Raw genomic sequence first — 22,013 nt, forward strand, 5'->3', positions numbered from 1 at the left:
GTAAACGGCATTTCCGTGCGCTGCTCTGGTTCGCCATAAGCGGCTTTGTCATGCTGGCCACATGACTCGGAAGCTGTACGCCGGCTCCCTCGGCCAATAAAGCGAGATGAGCGCCGCAACACCAGAGTCGGCCATGACTGGACCTAATGGTCAGGGGTCCCTTTACCCTTTACCTTTTAACTCAGTTCACAGAATTTTGTGTGTGTTGGGGTGTGTGTGTGTTTCCACACAAGGATTTTTTCCCAGCCAGAACTCACCAGAACTGAGTTCCGGCACCTCTCAGGTGGGTGCCATTGCCATTATAAAAGAACAAGGGAGGTGTTCATGGTGGATTCCAGCATTTCTTTTTCTAGAAAAAGAGCATTGGTTCCACATTTTGGATTATATCTTGGTTTCCATTTAAGCTCCTATCTGCTCTAGAACCTAACCAAAATCCTAAAGCGCTTGAGCTAGAGCAAATTTACCCTTGGATTGCACCTTTACACGAGTGGCTTACCCTATAACAAATAATACCACCTCCAAATGCTACACTTGCATTTTTCTTTTCTTTTTTTAAAAAAAGTCTTTGCAGATCAAGCCTACATTTTGAATTCATTACGATCCCCAGGAGTTAGTAAATTTTCAGCGCTACCTACAAATACCTGCTGCTTTTTGCAATTTTCTTGTCACGCGAGCTTCCAAGTCAAGCTAATTCCAATCACATTCTCATTTTACTCATAATGGGCCAAACTCTTCACATTCCCGAGAAGGCACATGCTAATTTGATGTACTTTTCTGTTTCATGCTTTCTTTTTTTAAAGTTCTCCTTTCCCCCTCCCCCCCCCCCGTTTGTGGTTTCTGCCTACTTCTTTGAGTTCTCTAAGCGCACAAGGAGGGAGTGGGGGGGGATGAAAACATTTATTTCTCCCTCAGCAAACAGTAAAACTTGGCAGGAAAAGAGCATGCTTAAAAGCCCATAAAAAGACAGACACACACACACACACACACACACTATCAATTCAGAGTAAGGAGAGGGAGGGCATTTGTGTCTTGTGAGCAGAGGCAGCAGTTTTTCTCTCTGGATAGATCACTGCTGTTCTATTAGCATTTTATATGGATATGGATCTCCTAAATGTTCCTTTTTGCAAGTACCTTTTGCATATCTCTGCTCAGTTTCAGCTGTACTTGACTAGTTTCAAACCAGCCTGAACCATTCCCTGCCCCCCCCCCCACTTCTACCCTGCTGTGCTGGTGTAAGAAAATGGGGAAATGTTTAAATGTGTATGCAATTCAGCTTAATTAATGCATGCAAATGAGCCATGACTCCCCCAGCTTCTGAGTAGGGGACGCCTACGGTTGGCAGCTATTGTTATTTACCCAGACTGTATTTCTGAGGTTGCTTTGGCCGTGAAATTCTGCTTGCTGCATAAGATGCAATCAGCATCAGTGACTGGTCATTTCTAGAGGACAGTATGTCTTCTTTGACTGTCCTTAATGGTTTCTTGGATGAATTTATAATGATAGCAAGAACCTGTGCGTTGAATGTATTTATCATCTTTGATTTGTACCCCATCTTTCTTTCAACATGAGACCCAAGGTAGCATGCAGAGGGCTCTCATCCAGGGACTGGCCATAAAAAGACCTGGTTAGGTTCAGCAAGGTGGTAGCTTCATGTGGCTTCAGACCATACCCTGATTTGTTGGTGGGAAGGCTGGGCAATGTTTGCATCACCACGTTCTCTCACACTTTCCAGTGCATTTTCCCTCTCAGTTTCTTTATTGCAAAAAGCCCAGTGTTTGGGGGAAATAGGCTTGTTGCTTACAGCTTCGCAATCAGCTTTAATTGAGTGACCTGAATTTTACGGTATGTAATTGAATCCCACCCAGAAACAGTGGCAGCATGGAAGTAGTCAACTCCTAGGAGGTTTGATGGAAAGGCCCAGGTATGTTTAGCCTGGAGAAGAAAAGATAAAGGTGGGGGAAAGAGCCATGAGAGATGCCTTCAAACCTCTGAAGGACAGCCATACTGAAGAAGGCTTGGTCTCTGTTGCTCTTCCAGAGGATACTATAATCTATGGGTGGGAGATTACCAGGGAGCAGATTCTAACTAACATGAGGAGAGCTTTCCTAATGGTAAGGATTGATCAGCCATGGAACAGACAATTGGTGGGTTCCCCTTTGCTGGAGGCATTGCAGCAGCTGCTGAGCAGCCATCTTCCAAAGATGCAGTGATTACAAGAGCATTGAGCAAGAAGTTTAGGTTTTGTGACCCCCAACTCTATGATTCATTTCCGTCTTCTGTGTACTATCCATTCAGTTCCACCACGGCTTGCTAACAACATCCGCCCCCCACCCAGCTAAGCAAAACCCTTGTTGTAATTGTTTGTTAGTGAAAGAAAGAAGTAAAGGTGGGAAGAAAAGAAAGGAAGACGATTGTGCTTAATGAGAATTTCCAGGCTGAATAGGCAGCCTCAAAGCACATTAATTCCAGATGATTCTTTCTCCGCAGAGGATACTTATTATTGGAGCAACTTCTATAGTGAGGATTGGTATCAGTTCCTGCATCTAAGAAACATACTGAATGCTTTACTGGAGTTGAGAAAAGGTCTTGAAAGGAGGGGAAAGTAGAGGGTTCGTCTAGGCAGCAACAGGCCTATCAGTATTCAAAGTGCTTTATGATTGTTATCACATTCACAATAGCCTTCTGAGAAATGTCATTTTCTAGGTAGGAGACTAAGGTCACAAACACACGATGCATCTAAAACCATGCTTATACCACTTTAAGTTACGGCTTCCCCAAAGAATCTGGAGAACTGTATAGTTTACCCCCCCCCCAAGAGCTACAGTTCCCAGCACCCTGAACAGTTCCCAGGATTCTTTGAGGAAACAATATAGTTTTTATTGGTTTGTTTAGATGCATAGCAAAATACAGGTAGCCAGCTAAACCAAATCATAACCATAGCTGTCAATGTTATCCTTTTTTTAAGGGAAATTCCCTTATTCCAAATAGGATTCCTCACAAGAAAAGGGAAAAGTTGACAGCTATGATCATAACACTTCTCCCTCCCTGAATCTTGCCAGCTACCTGGTAGTATTCATGTCCTTGTAATATTCATTGCCCTTTTCGTTTTCTACAGGGTTCTCCTATGTTACTCCATCTGGGTTGTATGGAAGCATCCATCATAGCTATCAATTTTTCCCTTTTCTTGCAAAGAATCCTATTCAGAATAAGGGAATTTCCCTTAAAAAAAGGGAAACGTTGACAGCTATGGCATCCATCCACAGCACGGTCATCTCCAGCTGGGAAGGCTGAGACACAGGGCAGTGAGTTCTGTGGCCTGTGGAGAGTCTTGAGAGCAAGATAAAGAGATTTGGAAGGGGCTTATGATGGGTTGATGGGAGCATATAACCGAGAGGTAATTGTTTTCAAAACCTTTTTCTTTTGTATTTTTTTTTCTTAGTGGCCAGCCAATCCCTAGAGTGGACTATACACCTGAAGAAATAAAAACTTGGGGAGTGGTGTTCAGGGAGCTGACCAAACTGTATCCTACTCACGCCTGTCGAGAGTATTTGAAGAACTTCCCTTTGTTGACCAAGCATTGTGGCTACCGAGAGGATAATGTCCCTCAGCTGGAGGATGTTTCTATGTTTCTTAAAGGTAAGGGTCAAATCTGGCTCCTAGCAGAACAGGGTGCTGTAAAAATAATTGTGTCGCATTTCAAGTGTTGCACAATTGGCCAAGTAATGAGAGCTGTTTATACCTTTATTCTTCGCACGACAATTCTGTGCATTGAATAAGCAGTTATGGAACGAATCTGTATGCAGGGAGGGGGAAAAAACCCATCAGGAATCTCTACCGTCTCTCCTTTGGGGAATTGTTACAGCTGAGAAAATTCTCGCTGTGTTGAGGGAGTTTTGCACAAAAGTCCTGGCTGACCCCCAATCCCATGAGAACATCTCTATTATGACATGTGTCTTTTTTACTTTACATGCCTAAAACCATCTGAATACAAAGCAAAGCAGTCAGCTCTGTGTTTGGAACAAACCAGTGCACTAACAGTCTTATATGGAATATGAAAAATGCCTCCTTATTCACTACATTTTGTATTTTCAAGATGGGGACTCCATATGTCCTGCGTAGTAAGGTTTGCCTGGTTGAATGTTTGTAAAGCAGCTGGAGGTGGTGGGGTCAAGCTTGTCCTCCAAAATGGGCCTGTCGCCAGATGTTCCCAGCTGACTTTCCTGAAGTCATAACTGAGCTGGAGGTTTGCACACTTCCAGCGACAACTCTGAACTTGGCTGGAAGGTGCACCAGTTGGTCTGCTCCCAGCCTCCTTCTCAGATGTGGGATTTCTCGGTGGATTTCTGCACAGCCATTGTGACCTTGATGCAACCCTGCATGAGGCACACAGGTGGCAGGATGAACTAATTAAACGGACCCATTTTTCCCCCTCAGGAAGACTGCACCCAGAACCCTACATAAAAAGCCATTTTAAAACAAGTCAAAGGGGGATTTATTTGCAGCTGTTCTTTCTCTCCGCTTGGATTGAAACTGGCTTGGGTAATCACACATCACCACACACAGTATTTAATAGGAAACCAAAGGATAGACATGGCTTTTGGCTAATATCACATGTACACTGCTTCCCAGACCACTGGTGGGAGCATATCAGGTGTAGAATAAATGGGGGGGGGGTTGTAGACACAGCCTGTGTCGAATGATCCACCAAGGCCATAATCTTCCCTTATCCTTCTGGAGATGCAATGTGGGCATGTTAGTTTTAGCCAGGGCAAACATCACTGAGGTCGCATGTGCTGCAATCTGCAGGAATTGCTGTGGGAAGTCTCTGGTGCTGACACAGTTTTTGTCAAAGAAGATGAGGCAGATGTCAGACTTATTTGCCCCTTATCTCTGGGTTCAATTTGACCTGGTTGCTTGCGTCTTCTCATTGTTCCAGGCCCTGGAAGATCTCTTTTGAGTTTCAGGGAGTTATTATTAGGGCTGCCTTTTCCGGTGATTTGGAGTGCTGATATTTCTTACAAATATTAAATGTTTAAATCGGGGGCAGGGGAAAGACTGCCCCCCCCACCAAAACAAGTTCCCACTATGACCGCAGAAAAGTCACAGCAAAATATAGTCCTAAGAACCTGAGAAAGATTTTTCCGATCAAAAATAAAATACTGTGCATGGCTTGAAAAGCTAACCTGCCCCAGCTCCCATTCCTTCCTTTATTCTGACTTTATGGCTACTAGCACTTAACATTAATTGGCTGACTGCTCTTTGAGCTGGGTTGCATCTTTCAAAGGTGCATCCTGCATTGTTCTCTGGATCCCTGAGGAAGAGCGCTGAAACACAGTTCCTTTTTTTCCCTTTGCTTGAAGGTAGAAAAACACTCCAAGGTTCAAATGTGTGCTCTCAGCCAAAGACAACAGTCACAATTTTTTTCTGAAGAGGACTAAGCTTAGCTCATTTAATTCTAAACAGTAACTAATGAGATGAGAAAGAGCTTGAGAAAGAACCAGCCTGTTCATAAGTGAGCATAAGTTTTGGAGGGGTGTCAGCTGAAGACATTCCTTTTTTTTCAACAAGCCTTTTGAGTGGAGATTTTTTAATCCCAACCTGTATTGGATCTGGGGTTGTTAGTTGTATGAAATTTGTTTTGATGGTTAAATTGATTTGAGATAATTTTATAGGAAGCTCTTCATAAATGGAATGAAATGATAGACAGATAATAAGGTAAACTTCCCCCATCTGACCTTTTCGGCATTTCCTTTCTTTTCGACCTCAGTGTTTACAGTCAACCCCACATCATCACTCAGGATAACACTTTGTGCCTTTGGTCCATAAAAGCTCATGCCATAATAACATCGTCAGCCTTTAAGATGCCACAGGGTTCTTTGCTGTTACAGAAATGTTTGCCGATGATTTCCAAATGAATAATGTGCCATCAGATTTCATGAAAGATCTGAGGCTATTACACATAGAGGTAAATCAGTGTTTGCACCAAGTATCCACCCAGCACGAAATTGCTTGCCGTTCAGATAATTTTTGCATATACTACCTGCATGATACCCACAGCTGGCAGCATGTATTTGCTCCCCCTTAATGTTGACAATTTTATGAGGATACTAAAGATAAAATGCTTTGTTCAAACCTGTATAATGTATAAAGTGGCCCTGAATCCCTCCCCTTTTTAATCTGCTGCTGTAGATAAAACAGGAAGGTGATTAGTGATATTGGCACATTGTAACCTTGGTGTTTTTCCCTCAGCTAAATGATCTGCATCAATTCATACATTTTATTTTCTTAAGGAATGTCGAGCTGGTACAAACGACGTTTGATTCTGTAGGAAAAATATGGAATAGTTTGTGTTTTCTGTTGATTAACACATATACTCAGATAATTTTGGTTTTTCTACCACTTCAGAAAGGTCTGGATTCACAGTCAGACCAGTTGCTGGATATTTGTCGCCTCGTGATTTCTTAGCTGGCCTTGCCTATCGAGTTTTCCACTGTACTCAGTACATACGCCATGGCTCTGATCCTCTCTACACTCCAGAACCGTGAGTATAATTTCTCATAACTTAGCATTTATTACATTTATTTTTTCCATGTTTCCTCCAAGCAGGTGATGATGAGGTGCATGGTTCTCTTCTCTACCTCCCCTCAACTTTTTATTCTCATAACAGCCCTGTGAGGTAGGTTAGGCTGGGAGAAAGTGACTGTTCCAAGGTTACCCACTGAGTTACCCGGCCATGAAGACCATAGGGTGTCTTTGGGCAAGTTCCTGTCTCTCTGCTTAACCTGCCTCACAGGGTTGGGATGAGAATAAAATGGGGAGGAGAGGAAAACCACTTAAGCAGCCCCGATCCCCTTGGAGGAAAGGAAAGGTGACATGACAAAAAATGTAACAACACTACTTGGCTTCTTCAGTTAGAGATGTTGCACAGTTCCACAAATCCCATTTAATTTCAAGCCTGTGGTTCTGCCTCTTTGAACTGTTTCATGCTTCTGGACCAGCTACAGCACACCCTGCCAAAATCATGTACGTTTGCACAATACCTGCCTCTTTTCTCCAGGGCAAGGCCCAGCTGCTTCTGCGTCCGCCACTGTTAATGGTGTGTGTAATGACAGAGAAGCAACTTCCATGAAACTCACCTGACATCCCAAGGACTCTCATATAGGAGGGGAGAGAAAATATCCTCATTGTCCTGGGGAAGGAAAAGGTTCAATCAGCAGACCCCTGTCCTTTACACCATGGTGTCTTTCCTGTATCTAACCAAAAGGAGGAAAGGTGCAAAGCAGCAAACGGTGTGCTCAGGCTCCAGGGATGCAGGACATTCACAGAGCATAAAGGGTTTTTGAAAGCGCTCAGCTTCCTCTTTCTCTGTAGCAAATGCTCAGGACTGCTGTGAAGGCCAATCAGTTATTAAACAAGATGATTCCTTGTTGCTTGAGCTTGTTGTCATCTGGCTTTTATCTGTGTAACAGCAAGCACCTCAAGAGCGTCACTCTCTCTGTGTTAATTCTAACCCCACTGCTGGAGGGCACCTTCTCTGAACAGAAATCCATCTAGAGACTTACATGAACCCCAGTCTCACATTTGCAGCCAATATTCTAGTTTCAACCTCTTCCGAGGGATTTCTAGATCAATTAATCTCTGCCAAGTCTTTCCTGAAACCAAATCCTGGTATTTAAGACTGGCAGTGATGAACATTCAGACGGCTTCAACCCCCCCCACTCCACCCAGTCCTGAGAACTGCATTTTGTTGAGGGGCAAACTAGAGTTCCCAGGATTCTTTGGGGCGTGGTATAAATGCGCTTCAAATATATAGTGTGGATGTGACCAAAGGGGTTCTGTTGTAGTGCCTTCTATTAGCAAACTCAGATAGTGAGAGCCAACAGGTATGGAGTGAGACGGGAGACCCTGAGAAATAAGATGGCAGTACCAGTATGCTCAAGGGAACTCTAAAGTCTGCAGCAGCAGAATTATTATTTTTTTAAAAAGCCCTGAATCGGGCAAGCAAGCAAGCAAGCAAGCAAACCCTTAGCTCAATGAGGATTGAGCATGCTCAATAGTCACAGAATAATGAGTGTCACTTGGAAAAGAAAACCAGAAAAATGGGCCTCCACATCTGGTGCCAGTCCTGAGTACTCATCATCATGTACAATCTACCTGGGATGGAAACTGAGCTGCTCCCTCTGTTCTTCTGCAATCATTGTTTCAGCTTATGCCCACAGCTTTTTGTTTATTCTCTACATCAGGCATAGGCAAATTCCGACCCTCCAGATGTTTGGGACTACAATTCCCATCATCCCTAGCTAACAGGACCAGTGGTCAGGGATGATGGGAATTGTAGTCCCAAATTATCCAGAGGGCTGGAGTTTGCCTATGCCTGCTCTACATGTTCATTGTTTTCTCGCTGGCGTTTCAATATTCTTTCGTTCTATTTTCCCACCTTTTTTTTAAATAGAGAAAATAAGCCCAAAGGGAATTCTATTAATATTGATGGCTCTTTGTTGAAATATCTGCTGTTTTTGGCACTGAATTATTTTATTTCTTTTTTATTGTAATGTCTTTTGACTTGCACCAGTGAGCACTGGCATTGGTGTTATTTCTGTGATATCACGTTTGGTATGATCCCCAAAGCCATGATGGATTTAGAGCAGCCATCGGTAAGTGCCCTAAACAGTATGATGTTGTGAAACAATCCATATCCTAATAGACACATGAGCAATCCCAGAGCACGGAGATGATGTCAAAGACCACCAAGTGTCCACGGAGAAAGGACTTCACAGGTAATCAGCGCACCATGGCCATCATCTCCTGCATCCGGGATTGATCATGTGTATATTAGGATATGGATTATTTCAAAGTCTCATACTGCTTTGCTCTAGGATATTTTCATGCTAGCAACAAATGGTAGCTTGACTTTGTTTTTTGTTTTTTGCTAACCTAGAAACTACTCAATATTGATCCAGAGCAGAACTCTGATGTATAGTTAGCAGAGTAAAAACTTAAACATGTTGCAGGATTCCCACAATATAGATCAGAGGCAATTATATTTCATCCAGCAGAGCTTTACTGCTACTATAGGCAAATGAGCATAATGGTCACAAATTCAATACATTCAGGATTGGCACTGTCCATAAGAAATCCAGTTGCGGCAGACTTAACTTAGACTTACAATAACTTATAATAAGTCTAAACCTTAACACTAAATACAGAACACCACATCAGATGGAAAAAGAGACAGAAAGAGAGAGTGGAACTCAGGTGCCTTCTGGCCTATTATAGCCAGCATGACCTTGACTGAAAGAGACAGTGCTTTTTAATATATATATAGAAAAGTTTAGGGGGACTCTCATTTTCCTACTCATATTGAAATACTGCCCTTCAATGAGGCCAAACTTAGATTCACAAAATGTTTAGGGGTATGCGTACCCCTGCGTCGTCCCCCCAGAAAAAAAACCACTGGAAAGAGATAACAGAACCAGTTTAAACCAGCTGTACTCAGCTTCTCTGAAGGAATAACCCAAACATCACGAACCTTCTGCTTGTTTCTTTCACACAGAGAAGCTTCCAGAACTATTCTAAATTAAGTAGAATAGGAAATATCTCTAAACATCAGATCAATACTTTCCACACTAAGAAATGCAAACTGATGTGACCTTCAGAGTTCACATTTACAAAAAAAAAAAGGGGGGGGGGAAAGCACCTGGACCTGTAATAAAATGTTTCCGTGTGACTGTTCCTGTTCAGTGTTCCAGCCAGCCATGCCTTTCAGGGCACTCCATTCCACACTTACCTGCTCCAAACAAACACTCAGTGTTTTGTGGCTACTGAGCATGCTCAGTACTTGCTAGGTTATTTTGGGGGTGTTTCCCAAGAGGTTCTCATTTGTATTTCTGCCAGTGAAAGACCTGCCCAAGTCATGCAGATCTTAGAGGGTCTCATTTAGAAAGGTCTCTTTCAGCCCCACTGGTTGAAAACCCTTTCCTGGCAAAGCCCAACACTGAACTTGCAGCAAAGCATGGTTGCTAAACCAGTGTTGGCCATACTCAGAGTAGATCTATTGAAGTCAATGGGCTTCTATCTATTAATTTCAGTAGGTCTACTTTATGACTTAGCTGGATGTTTGTTCCATAAAAAAGTAAAAATAAATAAATTGTTCTGCCATTGAGACTGCTGCACCTGTAAAGAAAGGTTACGGCAGGAAGTCAAGTTCCGAAATCAATTGAGGCACTCATGTTCCACTCAAGAGTGTTCTCACATATTCTTTAGAGAAATGCTTGGCATTGGGTGAAAAGGGGGCATTGTAATGTGAAACTTGACACATGAACTTGTCGCCTGCAGGAGAATTTGGATTATTGTTCACCTGGTAACAAAGTGGCCCTATTCCCAACAGACGAGCCTTTCACAGGAAGCACAAGGTGACAGCTCTGAGTTGAAAATGAATGCTGAGCCTTTAAGACTTCGGCTCCATTCACAATCCCCATGATGTCTGTTTCCATATTGTCCAAGACATATGAATACGAAAAACAGACAAACTGGGAAACTCCTGCTTGCTTCCTATTGTCCTGCTCATGCATAGCATATTCCTGGTGTGCATGTCTGTGATTCAGTGAACAATAGTGGATGGGCTGGCATGAATAACTCAGGCATGTGCTGTGCTCTTTTGATGGGCAGTATCAGGAATATAATGGGGGAACAGAGCATAGCATAAAAAAAATAGGAATACATATTCCAAGTATTGTTTTGCCTGAAAACAGAGGCAGTGGGCTCTCTTTATTTGTACAAAAAAAAATTATGCAAACTTGCTTTTTCCCTCCTTGAAGATGTTGCTCAAAGCAACTAACAACATGCAAAACACAAAAATAAATACACATTGGGGTTTTTTTTAGCGCTGCTTTACAGTGTCAAATTTGGACCAAAAATACTTTAATGCGAGTCTGCATGGGAAGTTTAAAAACCCCCACAGTATTCTCCAGTTACCGTCAAAGTTTTATTTTTGTAAATAAACCTTTTAATACTTATGACAGCAAGATTCATATTTTTTTTTAAGCCCACTGAACTGCTTCAGGTTTGGCTAAGAGGTTTGCATGCATCAGTTCTCTGAGTCCAGTGATGCTTTTATACTCCTACTAACTTTGCATTTTAATTCCCTTGCAGGGATACATGCCATGAACTTCTGGGGCACGTGCCTCTTCTCGCTGACCCTAAATTTGCCCAGTTTTCCCAAGAGATTGGACTGGCCTCCCTGGGATCTTCTGATGAGGATGTCCAAAAACTTGCAACTGTGAGTCACTAAGTTTTAAAAGTGTGAGTTTTGCTTGATTCTTCAGAATCTGTCAAGTTTACTAAAGTGAAGTGTTTCTCAGTGTGATGACAAAACAACTCACCCACTTTCTTTGGCAACACCTCCTCTGACTGGTTTGTGGCTGAGGTATGCATGCCTCAGTGGCCCAGAAAGACCTGGCAGCTGTGTGTGGTTGTGTGATTGAAGGCAGTGGTGCAATGAGAGAACATTGATTATAACACTTCCCCCTCTTTCTTTCTTTCGCCTAACATCTCTGAAATACAGAAATGGTTTGTAGCTGTAGAATATAAAGATTTGGGACAATGTTTGCACTCATTACACTGTGTTATTTGTCTCAGTGTGCTTTTAGAAAAGGTAAAGGTAAAGGTAAAGGGACCCCTGACAGTTAAGTCCAGTCATGAACGACTCTGGGGTTGTGGAGCTGATCTCGCTTTATAGGCCGAGGGAGCCAGCGTTTGTCCGCTTCTGCAGACGGTTTTTCCGGGTCATGTGGCCAGGCCAGCATGACTAAGCCGCTTCTGGCGCAACGGAACACTGAAACAAGATCAGCGCACAGAAATGCTGTTTATCTTCCTGCCAGAGTGGTACCTATTTATCAATTTGCACTTTGACGTGCTTTCGAATTGCTAGGTTGGCAGAAGCTGGGACTGAACAACGGGAGCTCAACCCATCGTGGGGCCTTCCAATCAGCAAGTCCAAGCGGCACAGTGGTTTAAACCACAGCACCAGCCATGTCCCCTTTAGAAAAGATCACCGTAAAGGATTATTATTATTATTATCATCAATACCACATGGGGGAGATGGGTGAAAAGCAAGCTAATTGTGAAATGATGGGTGGAATGAGAACAGGATAGCATATTGGGATCGAAACAGCCACAGCTTTGTTTATAACAGATGTTAGTAGGCTTTGGCGTAGGCATTGGGTATGGGTCCAAAACAGAGAAGGGAAGGCCTGGAAAAATCCTGGAAAAATCCTGAATCAACCTGACCATTTGCTGGTAGATTAATCCTTCAGGGTCAGTTCTGGATTTAAGGATCACTTTACAATGAGAGTCGATTCTGGGCAATCCTTCCAGGACACCATTGGGAAGTTCTGTGGCCCATAAACCCTCACCTGGGCCTTCAGACAGAAACTTTCTCCTGGACCCCTTTACCAGGGTGTCTGATACTTTGACTGGAGTGATGAGGGGTCTCTTACACACACCCTTTTTCTGGACTTAGGATCCAACCCAATGCCCCCCCCTTTTCGCCAGCAAGTTGTAACAGTTGCTACTAGGTAAGCAAAACCTCCAGACAGGCCTAGTTTTGTCTGCCAGAGAACTCCTCTCTTGCCCCAAATAGCCCCATAACAAGGTCTTAAGCACATCCTGCCTGCCCACCCCAGGTAAAGGCAAAATTATAGAGAGGAGGGTGGAGACCCTATGCTGACTGTGCTGACCAAGCCACACACTGCTGATTTAAAAGAGATTCGGCAGACCTGGTTGAAGCCAGCCAGCTCACCAGCCAACCAGAACCACCCCACAATTCCCACCACCAAAACCAGCACACAATTGGTTTGACAGGGTTTTGAATCTCACAGGTAGTTCCCAGCCTCCTGTGCAGATATCCAGTTCAATAATGACATCAGGGGGCTGCGCAGGAGAGGAACAATTTGCACCCCCAGGTTGCCTGCGCCCATGTTGGGCCACAATCAAATAGTAAGCGATCTTTGCATTGAAAGATCTTTGCATTGAAGGATTGAAGTTGAATCCTGACAAGACAGAAGTACTTTTTTGGGGGGACAGGGGGCGGGCTGGTGTGGAGGACTCCCTGGTCCTGAATAGGGTAACTGTGCCCCTGAAGGACCAGGTGCGCAGCCTGGGAGTCATTTTGGATTCACAGCTGTCCATGGAGGCGCAGGTCAATTCTGTATCCAGGGCAGCTGTCTACCAACTCCACCTGGTACGCAGGCTGAGACCCTTCTTGCCCGTGGACTGTCTCGCCAGAGTGGTGCATGCTCTAGTTATCTCCCGCTTGGACTACTGCAATGTGCTCTACGTGGGGCTACCTTTGAAGGTGACTTGGAAACTACAACTAATCCAGAATGTGGCAGCTAGACTGGTGACTGGGGGCGGCCGCCGAGACCACATAACACCGGTCTTCAAAGACCTACATTGGCTCCCAGTACGTTTCCGAGCACAATTCAAAGTGCTGGTGTTGACCTTTAAAGCTCTAAACGGCCTCGGCCCAGTATACCTGAAGGAGCGTCTCCAGCCCCATCGTTCTGCCTGGACGCTGAGGTCCAGCGCCGAGGGCCTTCTGGCGGTTCCCTCATTGAGAGAAGCAAAGCTACAGGGAACCAGGCAGAGGGCCTTCTCGGTAGTGGCGCCCGCCCTGTGGAACGCCCTCCCATCAGATGTCAAAGAGATAAATAACTACCTGACATTCAGAAGACATCTTAAGGCAGCCCTGTTCAGGGAAGTTTTTAATGTGTGATATTTTAGCGTATTTTTGGTTTCCATGGAAGCCACCCAGAGTGGCTGGGGAAACCCAGCCAGATGGGCAGGGTACAAATAATAAATTATTATTATTATTATTATTATTATTATTATTATTATTATTATTATTATTATTAATTTGCATGCATGAGGAACAAGGAAAGGCCTTGCATGTGTGGAGCTCCATGTCTGATCAGAGCTCTATACAAGGAACATCTGAACCAGGAAAGAAGCAGCTCCCTCCTTCAAAACTGGGTTGTTGTTGTTTTTTGCAGAGATTCACATAAAGACAAAAGCCCTAGTATTCCTTTAAGTGCTGAATTTATGGCATTGGCTGCTAGAAAATGTTATATATAAATGGAGGGTTTGGATAGACTATAAATATTGAAAGAAAACTCCAGTGCTACTTCCCAGGTAGTTTTAGAAAAGGGATTTAAAAACCATGGTAGGAGGAATCAGAAATATTTCTGAAAGTGTGTAACAATGCAGGAAACAAGTGGCTAATGTGCAAGGACTGTGTCTATCCCAAGCAAAAAACTAGATATTTGGATGTGTGAACTTTCTGTTTACACCATGACAAAAATTAGCAGCTTGGATGAACATGCACAACTCCACTCATGCAAATGTTTCATAGTGTTTTCTTCAGTGAGCTGAGAAATAACTGGTGTTTTCTTGCAATGAAGAATCTATATATGTGCCTGGATATGCCCCACAGAGTCATGAGGTGTCAGAAACACCCAGTACAGTTATACTTTGGTTCTCAAACGGAATCCGTTCCAGAAGTCTGTTTGACTTCCGAAAACATTCAGAAACCAAGGCACGGCTTCTGATTGGCTGCAGGAGCTTCCTGCACACAATCGGAAGTTGCAGAAGCAGCGCCAGATGTTCAGGTTCTAAAGAAACATTTGAGTCGCAAGGCATTTGACAACCAAGGTACAATTGTATTTATAATTTTGGGGAAATGAGTGTCTGCTGTGTACTGCCACAGTTCACAAGATGGTTGTTTAGTGATTGGTATTGTCACGGCCACCCAGATCTGGCCCCAGCTCACAAGAGACCTCACTCCGTTGCAGCTTATTTACAGGAAAAGTTTATTGAAGATTTCTGCTTCTCATACAGTTCAGCATTGTGGCCGTACGTCTGCCACGTTAGACCGCTGAAGTCCCCTCTGACTCCTCCCCTCTTCCGCACCAACTTAATAGCCTGGCTCTAGACCACCTCTTCCTCTCCTTTCTTTTCCGCAGGGTCTTCCTGCCCCCCTGGGTTCCCTCTCTCCGTGACTCGCCTGAGGCTGAATCCTCTGCCGCCTCTTCCCCCCTCTTTCTGGCTTTAGGGCCGGGCTCCTCCCCTGAGCTCTCTCCACTTCCGCGCGCCTCTACGCTTGAACTTGGCGCGCGTACGTTGCTGCTGACCTTTCTTTCGACCGCTACACCACCCCCTGCTCTGCTCTCCACCCTTTCCGGCTGAACACCCTGCTCCAACCCCCTCTCTCTGTTCTCTCCTAATCCTGCTCCCTCCGAGAGGCTGACGACTCCACCCCCTTTACTCCGTTCCGGCTGAGACGTCTCTTGCTTCCTCTGTCTTCCACTGGGCTCCTCTCCGCTTCTCCCTTCTCCTCCCCTTTGCTTGATTAAGGTAACCCCCTTTTGAGAATCCTCTGACTCGCTGCTCAGACTCGTGGATTCCCTCAGAATTCCGTCATCTTCTTCCTCATCCTTCTGCCCCTCCTCCCACTCGCTCTCCGTCTCCTCTGTCATCTCCTCCTCTCTCCCAGAAACCCTGACATCCATGTTCTATCTTTATCCTTTTTTGGTTGGCCTACACTATTTGGGTAAATGTATCAGTGCCCATTACTCTGGAAATGAAGATGTTAGTATTTGGTATGCAAGCCTTCTGTGGCTTTTTCTGTTACAAAACTATCTGAATATCTGTCCAATTAAGGAATTGCTGTCAGGAACTAATTGGTTTCATTACACTCTTTCAAGCCCCCCTCCCAATCTTTAAAGTAGCTTTTCAACCTCTGTCTTTAAAGTGCTAAAAACTACAGTCTTCTCTTTCTTGGTAACATTTATTGTGATATTTTAATCTACTGCTGAGGAATGAAAACCAAACAACTTTTGCTCTTTTGCCACTGCACTGTGTACAGAAATCTGGAGATATTAATTGCTCCTGAAGCTGGGAGAAATTGAGGGTTTAAAAAAAATGCTTATAAAGTTCATATTTATTAATATGAATGATTTTAAATGTCATATATCTATATATAGCCAACCTCAAAAGGAGGTTTACAAAAGGAATGGAATCATCAGTGAAAAGCAACTTAATTATTTAAGAATTATTAAAACCAGCGATAAACTAAAAAACAGATTAAAACACTTGTCAACATTTCACTAGGCTTGCCTGAGCAAAAATGTTCTGAGCAAAAAAAAAAGAGTACAGGGAAGACACCTGCACAGAGCTCTAAAGTCCAGGTGCTGCTACACTTAAAGATCAATTTCTCACCTGTGGAGAACAAGTATTATGTGGCACCTGTAATAGTGCCAGTTCCACGCCAGTTTATGGTGTAAATCAGTCTGGGTCCCTAGTTGTTAAGGGCTTCATATACTAATAACAACACCTTGAAGTTCACCTGGTAGCAAATTGGCAACCAGTGCACGTCTTTGCTGACAAGACTCCTGTCCGCAGTCGTACCACAGCATCCTGAACTAACAACAGCTTCCGGATCAAGCCCAAAGGAAGCCCCACACAGGAAGCCCCATTGCAGCAATCCAGCCTTGAATGAAGCAATGCATAGACTACTGTGGCCAAGCTTTTCCTGCCCAGGAACGGCCATAGCTTTTGCTAGTAGCAGCTAGTAAAAGGCTCCTCTAGCTATTGAAGCTATCTGGGCCTTCTCCAGGGACAGAGCTGAGTTCAGAAGCACTTCCAGACTGTGAGCCTGCTCCTTCAGGGAGAGTGCAACCCTGTCCAGGGTAGGCCAAATTATCCAGCCCGGGAGCCCCTCACCCACAACGCCTCCATCTTTGCCAGGATTCAAGCTCAGCTTGTTTTCCCTTATCCATTCTGCCACTGCATCCAAGCACTGGCATTTTAAATGACGGTTACAAATCTTTTAGTGATCTTCTTCTTCTTTGTAAACCACTTTGAGGTTTTCCTACCATCTAGTAGTATGTAAATTTTATGAAATATCAATCAATCAATCAATCAATCAATCAATCACAACACCACCACCCAAAACATGCCTTTTGCTGCAGAGTGCTTAAAACAGGAAGTGCTCTCTGCTATTCCCCAGTCAAGTGGGATTGTAGGGAGAGGAACATTTTACACCTTCCCTCAATTCTGATGGAAATGACCCCCCCTTCTATTAAACTCAACAGCATGGAGTCAATAATCATGGCAATTGCAGGGGAGTGAAGATTTTAGCAGCTGAGAAAGGGTTGCCCACCAGGGAAAAGATGACTAGGAGATCAAGAGTGTGAAGTAGTTCTGATCCTGCTCACTGCCATTTCTGACTCAGTCTACCTGCTGGCAAATTACCTGTCCCTGGCCTTTCACCCCAGGTGGCAGTAAATGTTCTCAGTTACACTAACATGTTTGTCTGGGTGTGTGTGTGTGGCAATGGGTTTATACTACAGTGCCTGTTGTGGCTTTTCAGAAGTGGATGTAAACCCTAAATCTGTAATGTTTTCAGTTCCCTGTTTTGAAGTGGAAGTTTCTGGCATATGTAAGCCCAGCGTATGTAATTCAGAAATGTGTATCAGGGTGTGATCTTTGGCCTGACAACAGTGTGCCCCTCTTTTCGTCTTTAAAGCACAAGAGCATCTGCTTCCTTTCACCAGCAAAAGACCGATAATTCAAGGCTAGGTTGAACAGATATCAACAGTGGATCTGTTTTTAAAGAACCCACTATTTGCAAGCCAGTTGCAATTTGGGCAACATAATTGGTATTTGTTGAACAGCCAAGACTGGCAAACCTCCCTATTCTGTAGCAATGCAATTTCCTCTGCTATGTAGCCATAGTCTTGATGTCAAAATACTCTCCTCTCAGTAATGACTGCGGTATTTGAATTGGTAGGAGTCCACCACGCACATGGAAACTAGACATCATTTGTAAAGTCTGTGTAAAGTCCTGGAACTTGGAGCCGGGCAGGCGTGATGTATTCATTATGATGAGCATGTCTCAATTTATATTCTTCAGAGTTCCAGGTAGATGAGAGCAGAAAGCAACATCTAGGGCACTGCAACATTTCTCAGATCACAAGTGACTGCAGATGCCAGGTCAAGTGAATCAGAATTCTGTAGACTTACTTAGCATTTATATAGCACTTTGTACGCTTAAAATACTTCACATAACTTTATCTCATTAACCTTGACACCAACCATGTAAATCTGCCAGTACTGATATCCAGCTATTGAATAATAGGTTTTTTTGAAACCAGGGCTGGGAAATCTGAGGTCCTCCAGATGTTGCTGGAATCTAGCTCCCCTCATCTTATCACAGCCAAGGTTTGGGAATTACAGTTATGCAAAAGAAACGGTTTGATCATTTAGTTGTTAAAAGCTCTGGGTGATATTATTTATAGTTTAAAACCGCACTTGCACTAATAGAAAGTGGCTTTCACCAGTCACGAAACTGGAGAGATGTGCAGGGGGGAAAGACACGAAAGCTACCCAGAAGTTTAGCAGTATTCAGCACGCATTTTCTTGATGTTTTATGGCGATGTTTTCCGAGGGCCCCCTATAATGAGCATTAGCCTGCATGTCAACTTTCAGGCACAAAAACGCAATAGATCTTGATATTCGAGTTAATAAGAGAATAATGTGAGCCTGACAAAGCATTTGCATGCTCATTATGTCTGCTGTTTTCAGGGGGAAGCATCATCATCATTAAGAAATTGCCGAATCGGCAATCACAGCCCTCGGTTGAAGTTCAATCGCTCATGCTGTGAATCTGTGATCTGTCGGAGTGCGGCTGCGAGAGGAGGGGAGGAAAGAAGAAGAAAAGCTCTTAAAATGAGCTTGATGAGTTCTTCAGTCGTCAGGAGTAACTGAAGTAATTAGTTGAGTAACTAAGGTCATACCCCTAGCATCCAGCTCTTGTAGGAACATTTCGCCTTGTTTTCATTTGCTTGTTTTCTATTGTTGCATATGGAGTAGATATCAAACTAGCAAGGAAATACGTGTGAGTGAAAGAGTGACCCTCATTAACACAATCAAGCTCTTTAAAAAAGAAAAAGACCAGATGAAAGATTAACTACTGTTCTGCATTGAACTACCAAAAATGTATTGGTTCGCAGCCATTCTGAGTTTATAATTACCATGGACGGTATCCAACAAAGTACTTCTGCTAGCACAAGGACTTTTGGCTGTGCAACATAACTTCTTTTTCCTTTCCTCTTCCCCAAGTCCCCAAATCGGCTCTGGAAGGTTGGAGAAAACCCCAGAACAGATTAGCTTAAGTAGTCAAAAAGAAACCAGGATAAATTCTTTGAACCAAAGTGGGGCTGGCAATTTGTACATGAATATGCGGCATTTCTTACCTGTTTTAAAGGTATAAAATGGATGGCCGTACTTAAAAAGGAAGAGGAAACAACGACTTTGCAAAGAGGTGTAATTGGAAGCAGCCCACTCTTGCTTTGAAGGCTGGCATGTGTTTGTTCTCCAGGATTTAAAAACCTGCCACTTTTTGGAATTCTCCAGATTGACTCTGCTGAGTGACTATGTTAGGGCTAGACTTCAGAGCATAGGACACAGTCGCCTGAACCTTCCCACCACCCAAAAAATAAATGCCAGAGGAGACCACAGTAGTGGACCCAGAGGGGGATTGTAATGAAACAGGTATATCAGGGCAGACACCAGTTTCTCCACTATCCCTTTTCTTTAAAATTAAGCCAGGCAGGTGCCCTGCATAGCACAATACCTGCTGCTAAGGCTCCAGACATGTTTGCCATCTTAATTTTCCCACAGTGCCCAGAACCTGACCGTGAAGGACTCTGTAGAAATTACGATGGTATGCACACCTGGAGCCTCAAGCACTAGACGTTTTTATGGTGCAGGGTACCCACCTGACTCTATCTACCTACCTACCTATTTAAAAGGGACCTCTTCTAGCTTTTCTTTACCAGCTTGGGGGTGTGGAGGAGAGGGGTAAGAGTGGAAGGACCAGGCAGTGAGGAAGGAGCATCTAGGATGCCCAGTATAATGGGGTGGGGAGAGAAGGTGGCAGTGATGAAGCAGCCAGGGTGATGAACAGCAAAGTAAGGATACCCACAGTGGGGAAAGAGAGTCCCCTTGCCCATAGACCTCTTAATCTGACAGGGTCACTGATTGTTGCTTTTCAAGTAAGACGGGATATGAGAGAGGTTTGCATCGTGTGGAGAAAGTGATGAGAGAGCTTGTCTGCACTTCCACTTGTCCCGCTGCTTCCCTATGGGAAAGCTCACTGTTGACCACTGAATCGGAACAAGCACCAATTGGTTTTTCTGCAGATAATGAGATTTGTTCCCATTCAGCAGCAAAGAACAGGTTTTCCTGGGGAAAGTGGTGGGACACATGAAAAACTGCCTGGAACCATTCCTATAAAGCACAGGACAAGTGGGAAACATATTGGACCTGGGCTTTCTAGGCACAGGAGAAGCAGAAGTGTGGATGAGCCTGAGAGAGATGTTTCCTTCTTTAGTCGAAATACTAGAACTCATGATCATCTAGTGATCACGAAAGACAAAACGAAGTGCTTTTTTCACATAGCACATAGGTAAGCTATACCATTCTCTCCCAGGTATGGTGAATGTCACCAGCTTGTTGTGGTTTGAAAAAGGATTTGAACATTCCTGGAGGATTTGAAGCTATCAGTGCTTAATTTCTCCAGTACCAGAGGCAGCACACCTCTGAATACCAGGAGAGAGAGAGAGAGAGAGAGAGAGAGAGAGAGAGAGAGAGAGAGCGCCCTGCTGTGCTTGGATCCTGTTTGAAGGTTCCCCATAGGCATTTGGCTGGCTACTGTAAAGGCAGGATGCTGTCTTTGGACTAATCCAGCAAGTAACTTTTTATGCCCCTTTGTTAGAGACAGAATGCTAAGACGAGAGCGTGGCTGCTTTTAGTCAGTGGGCGGTCTCATCTGAGTTAATAATGTGAATGTTTGAAAACTTGTAAAATTGAAACAAGAGATCAGACCAAAGAAATAATTTCATAATTCCTGTATAGCAGTATGACTTCAAACATTCGGGTCTGCAAAGAAAGATTCAAGCAGTTATGGTTCTTTTCAGCCATGTGAATCAAAGCTATTTTTCTTTTCGGTGGAAAATAGACTCCTCTTAGTATTCAGTGTTGCTGTATATTATAGGAAATTGTATTAATCACTTTCCACTGTGAACAACCAAATCAAATTTGTGCAACCTGATTCTTTCTCTCTGCTTGATGCTGGGCAGGGTGCTTTTGTTTCTCTGGGTAGCTGAACGAATGAATGAAAATTGGACATAATAACCAGAAAAAAGCTAACTATTTGTCTAGGGTATGGCTTAATTAATTATTTGATGATGCAGCTTAGAAGGATTGGCATCTTAGCATTAAAGGGCACCAGGGATGGATAATGGAATATAATCTTCAAAAATTTTAATGGAGGTGTGATATGATCTCTTAGTAAGAACGGCTTAATGAAATTTTTATAAACCCAGCTGTCCCTGCCTAGAACCAAAGAGGAATTTTGTCATTGTCTTGAGTTCCCTTTGGAGCAAATATTATCTTCATTTACATTTAGTAGCTGCATAATAGTAAACTATACATATATAAATGAAAGCAGAACACAACCCTGCATTCTTTGTTGTTCTGTTCTCAGAACTTCATGTATATATTTTTAGAGCTGAAAGAAAGCTGCTTTATCATCTTACTCAGCACCAGAACATCCTTATTTATAGCAAAGAATACCTTACTAAAGCTATAATGTTTGGTATTCACAGCACTGAAATGATCTGGAGCAGGTGCCTTAAAATCAAACTTCTTCCGGTTGTTATTTAGTCATTTTAGTCCTTTAGTCGTGTCCGACTCTTCGTGACCCCATGGACCAGAGCATGCCAGGCACTCCTGTCTTCCACTTCCTCCCGCAGTTTGGTCAAACTCATGCTGGTAGCTTCGAGAACACTGTCCAACCATCTCGTCCTCTGCCGTCCCCTTCTCCTTGTGCCCTCCATCTTTCCCAGCATCAGGGTCTTTTCCAGGGAGTCTTCTCTTCTCATGAGGTGGCC

General features: G+C 43.6%; 1 protein-coding gene across 1 annotated transcript in view; it reads left to right on the top strand.

Moving 5' to 3' along the window:
- The window catches only part of TPH2 (tryptophan hydroxylase 2), a 60,505-nt gene that overhangs the window by 17,598 nt on the left and 20,894 nt on the right, over window positions 1–22,013 (top strand). The window contains exons 6-8 of the mRNA XM_081928142.1: window positions 3,440–3,636; window positions 6,406–6,541; window positions 11,152–11,278. Of these exons, the coding sequence (XP_081784268.1) occupies window positions 3,440–3,636; window positions 6,406–6,541; window positions 11,152–11,278 (460 nt within the window). The remainder of the gene's footprint in view (window positions 1–3,439; window positions 3,637–6,405; window positions 6,542–11,151; window positions 11,279–22,013) is intronic.

The sequence above is a fragment of the Podarcis melisellensis genome (genome assembly GCF_964234715.1).
Source record: "Podarcis melisellensis genome assembly, chromosome: 10".
Taxonomy (NCBI): Eukaryota; Metazoa; Chordata; class Lepidosauria; order Squamata; family Lacertidae; genus Podarcis; species Podarcis melisellensis.